Source organism: Charadrius vociferus, unplaced genomic scaffold (assembly GCF_000708025.1).
Source record: "Charadrius vociferus isolate BGI_N301 unplaced genomic scaffold, ASM70802v2 scaffold849, whole genome shotgun sequence".
Classification (NCBI taxonomy): Eukaryota; Metazoa; Chordata; class Aves; order Charadriiformes; family Charadriidae; genus Charadrius; species Charadrius vociferus.
In genome coordinates this window covers 8,569-19,698 of record NW_009650200.1, presented here as the reverse complement: position 1 = coordinate 19,698, position 11,130 = coordinate 8,569, and the positions used below count along the sequence as shown (strand labels likewise).

Below are 11,130 nucleotides of genomic sequence, written 5' to 3'. Positions count from 1 at the left end.
TCTTCCTAATGCAGCGAAATGCTTTCAAAAGATGGATCTAGTTTAATACCCATGAGTTCATTTTTAGAAGTTACTATTTGTCCATTAATGGCATTCTTGCAAAGCTGCAGTCCACCCATTGAGAATGTGAAGAGCTTGCATTAAATTTGATTTGCAGTCAGTTCATGCCTCTCTTCTCCGGATCATCTCATCTTGGCCCTGCTATTTCAACTGTGATATTTCATGTCTTTGCTCAAGAAGCATTGAAGTGTTTAGATAGGAAGTTTTGAAAAATGTTTCACTGCATAATCTTGCATCTCTGCATTGTACAGGAATCTGTATCTTTGCTGATATAGATGGGTTTCATGGTTTAGCCCCAGCCGGCAACCAGGAAGTCCTTCGATCACCTCCCCCCCCAGTGGTGGGATGGGGGGAGAATCGGAAGAAAAAGGCTATTCTATTCTATCTCAGCTGGTTAGACTATTTTAAAAGTACTTGAGTGGATTTATTCATTGATGTGATCTAGTGAGAATCTGACATATTAGGAAGAGTAAGTTGTTTAGAATCTAGAATGAAAAACAAGAGTTGGGGTGGTTTTTTTGCATTCAGCTTCAATAACTAAATTTTAAGAAAGTATAGTATTTTGGGAAAAACAAAAGATGTGTTAGAGACTTTCAGAAGGGCATTCATTCAGGAAAAGATTCCTGGGGAATTCAACATGTGATAATTTGGGACACGAAGTCCATGTCTTGCAAGTTATTTATTATCAAGTGTATATATCTGAAGGACTGAAAATTTGGAAAGCTGTGTAGAACTGGGTAATTTTGAACAAAATAATGTGATGCATTGATTAACTTTGGAAATTATCCACAGACAATAGCATTGCTTTAATTCATTTATAATTAATAGATTAAACCACATAGGTCCTGATCCTTGTGTGTCATGCAGTCACTGTGTCTTCATGGATCTCAGCTGATATCTGCAGATTTCATTGCATGAATCTTTTACAAATTTCTCAGTCTTAAAATGGAGAGTAATACTGGCCTAATTTATAATGGGTTGATAGGTTTAGTTAATCATTAATTTTATAGAGCATTGAGTTCCTTTTGTAGGGGGTGCAAAATAAATGTAGATGAGTTTATACTTCAGAAACAATTTCTTTGGAGATTCTGTTGATAAATCTATCATGGTAGTGATCACCATTTGGGAGAGAGGAGGTTGGATCACAGCTCTCTAGTTCTTCCAAGCTCTTTAAAGTGAATGGCAGCAGATGGGAAAAAAGAAAATGTGGATTTCCCTGGTTTAGCATCTCAATACTCTTCCTGGAGGAATTATTTCTGACTTTTTTTTTTTTTGTTTCCTCAGGTTGGAGGTCACACAATGCTGCCTATTCGTTGGATGCCTCCAGAAAGTATCATGTACAGGAAGTTCACCACAGAAAGTGATGTCTGGAGCCTGGGGGTTGTATTATGGGAAATTTTTACCTATGGCAAACAGCCATGGTATCAGCTCTCAAACAATGAGGTGTGTGTTACATTTTCAAATTGCATGAAGGAGGGTGGCATTTTAACTGATGGTATGGTTTCTCTGGGGAAAGGACAATAGCAAATTTATTTAGTAAAAGCAATAACCCTGATATGTATTTATGGTATTGTCGCAAACTTTGTGGTTGAAGTTCTTTTTCACCCTAATCTCCCCAAGGTGGATGGAAGTTATTCAAGTAGGACTACACCAAGTTGGGATGTAGCTTCTTTCTTTGTATAGGATAGTCTGCTCTATCTAGTGTTGAGAAAGACCATGAGGCAATAAAAAGGAGCTTACCTGTCTCCCAAACTGGCATTGGGTGATTTCAGTTATATATCAGGAAATGTCATTGTCATGAAGTGATTGTTCTAAAATATTCTTGAATAGATTGAAGGAACCTGGAGATCGCTTCATACCTGGGAAATCAAAAGTAATCCCTTTCCAGAGATTAGCCATGGTGGTACTCATAAAGTGTAAGGAGGGAAAGAAAGGTGCTCTATGTGAGACCATTGAAACAGCTTACTTCTGAGACAGGTAGGGTATTGCTTCCCTACCACAATTTCCTCATGAATGGAAGGGTTAACATAACATCACATCAGTCAAGGTGTGATGTTATGTTGACATCCTACACCCTAGACATCCTACATTATGGTGGTTTTTCCAGATCATATCCCACTGCCCGTATATCTACCTAGAAATACAGCTCTTCTGCAGAGGTGGCCAAGTGACTGCCACCAGTGAGGCTGCTGTGGCTATTAGAAGCCATCTCTTCTATTGGTGAGGCCTACGTAATTGGCATGGCTACACTGATCCTTTTCTTGTGATTTCTTGTAGGTGATTGAGTGCATCACTCAGGGTAGAGTGCTGCAGCGACCTCGCACATGCCCCAAGGAAGTATATGAGTTGATGCTGGGCTGTTGGCAAAGGGAACCTCACATGAGGCTCAACATCAAAGAAATCTATTCCCTCCTCCAGGACTTGGCTAAGGCATCTCCAGTTTACCTGGATATTTTAGGCTAAAACATCCTAGCATTTCTTCTTATGGTCTGTATGAATGTGTATGAAAGTGTTCAACTGCCACTGAACTCCATTAAAAAGTGTTCTTAACTTTGACAGTATTAACGACAAAGATATAGAGAAGCTTTCAAAGGACAAACAATGTGCACTTCTCCATCTGTAGACACAGTTTTGACTTTTTAGATATTACTGAAACATATCTTCACTCTCTCTTTCAGTTTCTATCCTTTTCCCTCTCTCTAATCAATTTGGCTTCTGCATTATTGTAACTCTGCATAGACAAAGGCCTTAAAAACCTGATCTGTTATATCAGCAGACTCTTCAGTTTGCCCACCACAACTAACAATGCCTTGTTGTATTCATACCTTTGATATGGATGAAAAAAGGGAAAAATACATTTGACTTTAACTTTGTGATTTCTGCTGTACAGATGCTCTTTGTATTCACCTCATTTTTTTTTTTTGCTTCAGCATGTAGGTGGAAAAAGACTAATGTTCTCTACATGAAGCATATTTTTTGCAGAGACAAAGCTAGATGGAATGAAAACAGTACTTATGTGATCCACTATCTGAAGGAACTGTGGGATCAGATGGCATCCAACCCCATTAAAAAAAACACTGAAACAATTTGATGGAAGTCAAAAGGTGGTTTAGCACTTTCCTTGGACAGTCTTTCTGAGGAGTAAAGGGATTTTTCAAAAAGGTGCATGGCCAGCACTTTTCATTGCCAGATACAATTCTATGGTAAAACAGAAAAAGATATTGTCTGTACTGCACATAGTTATGTTACAAAATTATGAACAAAACACATGTCCATATTTTGTCTTCTGGTAGGATACCGGCATGCCACTGGAATAAAAATGTTCTCCAGCTAGTCTTTGGTAATAAAGGTTGAAGCTAAGCTTATTAATGTACAGGATTAATTTCAGGATCAAGTGTTTAAACTAGGGATTTTGTTAAGATAGGGCAAGCTATAGATGCTGGGGCAGGTGTATCTTATACGGTGCTTGTCCAGCAGCATATTCCTTCCTTCCTCAATGCTTTTTTTTAACTGTGCAAGCAAAACTGTGCATGGTCTTTGTTGATTAATGCCCTTTGTGGAGAAATTAATCTTTCACCTTGTATTACACCCTTGTACTATCTCATATATATATATAAAAACCTCATATACCTAACTCATAATAGCATAACTTGTATTTCATTAGAAGGGGCTAATGGAGGACACATTTACAATGCTACAGATACAATAGACTGATATTGCATGAATAACCTAAAGCACAGACATCACTGGCTATGTTTGAGCCATGGTGGGAGATAGAGTGAGATCTTTGGACAAAATAAATAAGACTCTGAGATTATGGCTTACTATTCGGAGTGCAAAAACCCTGAATTCAGCACCATATTTGTGTTGATGCTTGTGCTGTCATTCCCAACATTCACTTTTTAAAAAATTATTTGGTTTTGATTGGATGGGCATTATACATGTACAGCATTTGCATGGCCACTGCATTGATGACAAATGCATGGGTATATCTGTTGTTTTTCAAACTGGAAGTTGAAGATTTCAAATTTAGAGGTAGGATTATTTTTAATATGAATTCTTACAAATTAAAACCTACCTAGTCCTCAAGACTTTTGCCTCCCTCTGTGAGGGGGAATTGCTGCAAAAAAAGTGATCTTTCTTTTCTTTTTCTCTTTTTTTTTTTTTTTTTTCTTATTGACATGAGCCAGATCAAAATAGTCCTTCATTTTTGTGTTGGGAGTACTGTATGTAATAAATTAAGCATTTTATTTTTGCAAGTGTTCCCATAATATTCTTAATATATAATTTGCTTGCATATATTATTTATTGAGGCACTTTAGGTTTTTCCTTCAGAAACTTTTAGAAATAGCTCATATTTTGAACATTTTCAGAAGAAAACAGTTCACTGGACAGTGGAGTTTTACCCTTCTCAATGTCGTTGAAAAGGCACCATTACAAATAAACATGAGAATATAACTATAAAGCCATACTCATTTTTTCTTTAATAAACTAGATGTTATTTCTTAACCAGTACTGAACTGGAAACACACAAAAAGTCTAAGGAAGATTCCTACAAAATCGGCCTTAAAATTTTACTAGACTGTCTTAGAAGTTCATATAGAAAGTTAGATAAAGATTGAGTATCCAGTGCAACTTATTCACTTGAGAATCTGATTTTTATGTTTAAAAGGAATTTGCAAATAATTTTCAACATAACAGCAGTGGAGAAGGAAGGTGTCAGAGTCTGCTGATACTGTGCAGTGGGAAAGGGTTGCAGGTGGTGGAAGGGGAGGTGTTAAGCTTCTACCTGCTGTATTCCATCTCAGTTTCTTATGAGCTTAAGTAAAAGGCATCTGAGATGCTTCTGTTACAACACACCCTCCAGCCTGAAAGCAAACACGTGGGTTTTTTTTCTTTTTATATTTATTTGTCTATGTTTGTGAAATCCAACTTTTTAAACTTGTGTGCAGCAGAGGAAGTGCTAAAATGCCAGAGGTATAACAAAAAAGCACTTTTTTTCCCCAAATGACCGCTTAAAAACATTTTTTCCATTCCCCATCTCACTTGCTAATTTCTCACACGAAAATGAACTAAGCGCCAAAAGCAGATTGATTTACTGTCATTTCTGGGTTTGTGCTATTGCTTTTTTATCATCCTAGAATAACAGTCCAGCTTCATTAGCATTTTATAATTATCTGCAGTAATTAAATCATTCCAAGACTATTCAGACTGCAGCACTACTTGCAGGACAATGGTGAGAATGCCAAAATTCAGCAGTAATAATAGCAACATTTGTGCACTCCCCCCACACCTTTTTGAGAGATTGTTTCTGTTGTGGCTAATATAGACTTTTACAAAACACTTTGAAAAGAAAAGAAATAACCCAATGAAATGATCGGGTCACTGGATGACTAAGATACAATGGGATGTTAAAACAAGACTATCTCTGGGTTGTTGCAGCCTGTAAATTAATTCAAATGCTGCTATAAAATGTGAGAGAGGGGAGTGGGGAAGGGCAGGGGAACAGATAAGGGTTTCTTAAAAAACATGAATGTTTTGATAGCACAGGAAGTTGTATTTTCTTGTTGTCGGGACTGGGATGAACCAGTGCTGCTTTGAATCAAGAGCCTTAGTTAAAAAACTTGTGGGTTGTTTTTTTGTGGGAGGAGGGTGTTATTATAATTAATCACAAATATGAAGCAAAAATAAAAAGTGTACATGTTTCAGAAAAAAACACTGTGAATTTCACAATAGCAACGAAGTGACTATTTTGCCATCTTGTAAACATATATCTCAGGAGAAGGAAAAGGAAATGCTGAGTACATTATTTTACCGTCTATGCATTCTAGACCAGGTCTATAGGGGGTTTTTTTGTTTGCTTGTAGAAGGCTCTGAGTGACAACCAGTATTTTATAAACACTGAATACTTTGGGCAAGGATAATAGAAGCTGCTAGTAGTGGGGCTGTTTGATATAAATATGTAAGAACACAGAGATCAAATCAAATCTTTAGAGGCCTATATCTTGCAGCTTATATGTATCATTCTGTAACTTAAAGAAAAGCAGCTAAGAATGTTTTATATACAAGTAATTTAATTCAACGCTGATGTTTAATTACATCATCAATAGAGAGAATCAATTAATTATTAAATATTTGCCCCAGCCCTGCTCTCCACCTATACTTCATGTGTATGATTCTATTATTCTATATGCATATATTTCTAGATCTCTCTCACTTTGTCACTTGAGATAGAGAGAAAGAGATATCTACATATAAATATAGATCTCCATATTGTCACCAAACTGACCTGGTGTGTCATGCTATTTTTCTGCTTTCTTTTTTCTTTTTCTTTTCTTAATGTGATGTCTCTGTGCAAATATTTAGTGGTCCTTGTTTTGCAGCTTGCTATAGCAAGGCTGATTTTGAAGTGATGCCTACATATCAGTGTTAAAAATTTTGTTTGTGAATCGTGTGACCAGCTTCTCTTGACATGACATGGAGAGTCTCTTGTGTTATAGTGTATTTAATAAAAATGATGTCTTACAATAAACAGTGTCATTCAAAAGAAAGATACAATGATTACTTTAAAAGACATAAAATTTTCATGAAGTGCTGTGTGCTATTTTCTTTTTTTTAATGTCTTTTTTTACCTCTATTCCTTTTGAAAAGGATGAAATTAAGATATAGTTTAGAAGCATGATATATTTGCATTCTAAAACCCTGAATAAAAACAGATCACTAGGGGAGAAAATAAGAGTTCCATAATAATAATAGGAAAAAAATATCCAATGAGAATATCCATTATATCCATTGGAATATCCAATGAGGAACCTTATGAAATTCAACAAGAGCAAGTGTAGGGTCCTGCATCTGGGGAGGAATAACCCCATGCATCAGTACAGGTTGGGGCTGACCTCCTGGAGAGCAGCCCTGTGGAAAGGGACCTGGGAGTCCTGGTGGACAACAGGATGACCATGAGCCAGCAATGTGCCCTGGCGGCCAAGAAGGCCAATGGCATCCTGAGGTGCATCAAGAAGAGTGTGGCCAGCAGGTCGAGGGAGGTCCTCCTCCCCCTCTACTCTGCCCTGGTGAGGCCGCATCTGGAGTACTGCGTCCAGTTCTGGGCTCCCCAGTTCAAGAAGGACAGGGATCTGCTGGAGAGGGTCCAGCAAAGGGCTACAAAGATGATTAGGGGATTGGAACATCTCTCTTATGAGGAAAAGCTGAGGGAATTGGGGCTTTTGAGTCTAGAGAAGAGAAGATTGAGGGGGGATCTTATCAATGCTTACAAATACTTAAAGGGAGGGTGCCAGGGGGATGGGAGCAGTCTTTTTTCAGTGGTGCCCAGTGATAGGACAAGAGGTAATGGGCACAAACTTGAAGTTCCATCTAAACATGAGGAGGAACTTTCTTACTTTGAGGGTGGCAGAGCACTGGAACAGGCTGCCCAGAGAGGTTGTGGAGTCTCCCATACTGGAGACATTCAAAATCCGCCTGGACGCCATCCTGTGCAACCTGTTGTAGGTGACCCTGCTTTGTCAGGGGGGTTGGACTAGATGATCTCCAGAGGTCCCTTCCAATCTTGACCGTTCTGTATTCTGTGATTCTGTGATCTGAATGTAATCTGTTAAGCTCTTTTTTATTCTTTTTTTTTCCAGAGGACTGATGTCTAGGCTGCCCCGTCTCTTCTTCTTGGCCCTTTTCCAGCTGCCTTGTGCAGCTGCTCATCTTCTCCCCAGCCTGGGGAGCCTAGTAACAGAAGAGCCAGGACTGGGTCTTACCCCCAGCTCCCTAGACCCAGCCGCTTGCCTTCTCTCTGCTAGAAACCATCTAGCTTTTGCTTGACATGGCAACTAATAAATCACCCAGTGACATAGTTTTATTGTTTTAATGATCTTGAAATTAAAACACTGAAATATCAATCTGTCCTGGTTTTATTGCACTGATTAAATCTTCTCACAAAAGAAGAGTCAGTCTGCATTGTTGCAGAGACTATTTAACTACTCCTTGGAGACATACACATTCACATCACCTTTCACTCATTTACCTTGCTCAGGTAACCAAACTGGCTGGTGCCAGGAACATGTGAAGAGATGCAAATCCATTCCCTTCTACGTTTGACACCTCAGCTCCCAGGCATGCTTCTGACCTTGTCTCTATCTGCTGTCCAGAATTTGCAGGTTCCTGGAACATCCTCCTCGAATTGCCACCCTTCCACTACTTTTGCTGCAATATACTTTGGGAATTGGTATATATGCACATATACAAACCAATTAACGGGTGTATTGTGTTTATGTAGCAAGGTTTTGGTAGTCGGGGGATCCAGGGGTAGCTTCTGTGAGAAGATGCCGGAAGCTGTGCCCATGTCAGACAGAGCCAATTTCAGCCAGCTCCAAGACTAGACCCGCCACTGGCCAAAGCTGAGCCAATCAGTGAAGTTGGTAGTGTTAACATATTTAAGAAAGAAAGAGTAAAAAATGCTGTGCAACAGCTGTGAGATAGAGGAGTGAGGAAACATGGGAGAAACAACCCTGCAAGTACTCAAAGTCAGTGAAGAAGGAGGGGGAGGAAGTGTTCCAAGCACTGAAGCAGATTCCCCTGCAACCCGTGGAGGACACTGTGATAATGCAGGTTGTCACCCCGCAGCTCAAGGAGGACTATGGTGGAGAATATATCCACACTGCAGGCCCTGGAGAGACCATGCCGAAGCAGGCTCCTGGAAGGAACTGTGGCCTGTGGAAAGCAGGTTTTCTGGCAGGACCCATGCTGGAACAGTCCACTCCCGAAGGACTGTACCCCATGGAAAGGACCCATGCTGGAGCAGTTCTTGAAGAACCCATGTTGGAAAAGTTCATTAAGGACTGTCTCCTGCGGGAAGGACTCCATGCTAGAACAGAGGAAGAGCATGAGGAAGAAGGAGTGGCAGAGACAAAGCATTACGAACTGACCGCAATTCCTATTTCCCATCCCCCTGTGTCGCTCAGGGGGAGGGGGTTAGGAGTGAAGTTGAGCCTGGGAAGAAGGGAGGGGTGGGGGGAAGGTGTTTTTACTTTTACTTTATTTCTCACTATCCTGCTCTGGTTTTGATTCGCAATAAATTAAATTAATTTCCCCAAGTTGAGTCTATTTTGGCTGTGACGGTAATTGTATGTAATTTCCCTATCCTTATCCCAACCCATGAGCTTTTTGTCATATTTTCTGCCCCTGTCCTGTTGAGGAAGGGAGTGACAGAGTGGCTTGGTTGGCCTGGAGGCCAACCCATCACACTTCCCCCCAAACAAGTGCAGAAAGGATAGAAATATAGTCTTTCAGGCTCCTAGCAACAAAGTAGGTAAAAATGAAAGCCCAAGACCTGTTGCCCTGGCAATATTCCGTATGCAAGATGGGCATTTTGCTTTTGTTTCTTCTGATTGCTATTTCTAAACTGCCTTTTTCAAAATTCAGTGTTTTTCAGAACTTAAATGATTCTATGAAGAGCACTGCTCACATTCCCAGTTACTGTAATTAACATTTTAAAAAAATCACAGCTGGGAACTGCAAGTCTTTTGGAGACAAAATAGAATGAACATATGTGGTGCCCCAGCCAGCAACAAAGAACTACGAGACTGTTCACTCTCCCCCACCAGCAGCAGGATAGAGGGAGAAGTGGAAGAAAGAGGCAAAGCTCATGGGCTGAGATAAAGGCAGTTTAATGGAACAACAAAGGAAAGGGGAAAACAACAACAATACTGATAAAGGAACATATAGAACACGATTAATGTACAACCGCTCACGGACCGGAACCCAGAAAAGCCCAGTCTGCTCCAAAGCAGCAAATCCTGCACACACACCCTCCCCCACTCCCAGACCAGCACCCCCAGCTACATACTGAGCATGATGGCACACAGTATCCAATACCCCTTTGGCTAGTTTGGGTCAGCTGACCTGGCTGTGTCCTGTCCCAGCTCCTTGTGAAAATTAACCCTATCCCCACCGGAACCACAACATTACCCACCCCTTATTCTACACCATCTATGTCATGCCCAGATCTTACACTTTCCAATTAATCACCACCACTTTTCCTGGTCTTTGTTACATACATAGAGACATATATATATCTCTATACATACAGATATCATGCCCGTAGTCTATGGGCCATCCCTCTAAGATGTCTACTGAGTTCATTTAATCCATGACAGTGTGTGGTGCTGGACTGTTGCATGCTCAGAGCTTGTGGCTAGTGTATCCGGTGCAGCCCATGCCCATGGTCTGTGGGTGGAAGATGTCAATCTTGAGGAAGTTGCTGGGTGCCAGTTGCTGAAGCCAGTTCTGCTCCCATCACCGCGGCACTTTATTCGGTTTCATCAAAGTTTATCCATCGTTAGTTTGGGTGATTTTTACTCTAGTACCATTGATATGGTGTATAGCAATTGTAATAGTGATGACATAAAGTGGCAGGGTTATTTAGCAATTAACATCATACAATTAGATTCATTGGCTATTCTCACCCAAAATCAGATCCCCAATTCTTTTCCCATCAACCACCAAGTGCACCCAGGTCCTTGAGCGAAAGCAATCCCGGGGATGGGTTTGCCTTTGCCTGAGGCAGGACTACCCCAGACTGTCTTCCCTAACATACTTCATGTGCGCTACAGGGACTCTATCCCCTTCTACTGTACGTGGAAGTTTTGGTTGGGCAGGGCCAGCTCGATTGGTAGATCTCTGGTGTTAACTAACCAAGTAGCTTGCGCTAAAAGTGTATCCCAGTGTTTTAAGGTCCCACCACCCATTGCTCTCAGTGTAGTTTTTAACAGTCCATTGTATCGTTTGATCTTCCCTGAGGCTGGTGCATGATAGGGAATGTGATACACCCACTCAATGCCATGCTCTTTGGCCCAGGTGTCTATGAGGCTGTTTCGGAAATGAGTCTCATTGTCTGACTCAATTCTTTCTGGGGTGCCATGCCTCCATAAGACTTGCTTTTCAAGGCCAGGATAGTGTTCCGGGCAGTGGCATGAGGCACAGGGTATGTTTCCAGCTATCCGGTGGTTGTTTCCACCATTGTGAGCACGTGGCGTTTGCCTTGGCGGGTCTGTGGGAGTGTGATAT

The 11,130-nt window shown here is 40.6% G+C and overlaps 1 protein-coding gene across 1 annotated transcript in view; it reads left to right on the top strand.

Moving 5' to 3' along the window:
- LOC104293457 (BDNF/NT-3 growth factors receptor-like) overlaps positions 1 to 2,523 on the top strand; it is a gene marked incomplete at its 5' end in the record, with an annotated part of 17,104 nt that extends 14,581 nt beyond the window's left edge. The window contains 2 exons of the mRNA XM_009892961.1: positions 1,345 to 1,503; positions 2,338 to 2,523. Coding sequence (XP_009891263.1) covers positions 1,345 to 1,503; positions 2,338 to 2,523 — 345 coding nt within the window. The remainder of the gene's footprint in view (positions 1 to 1,344; positions 1,504 to 2,337) is intronic.
- Positions 2,524 to 11,130: the final 8,607 nt, after the last annotated feature.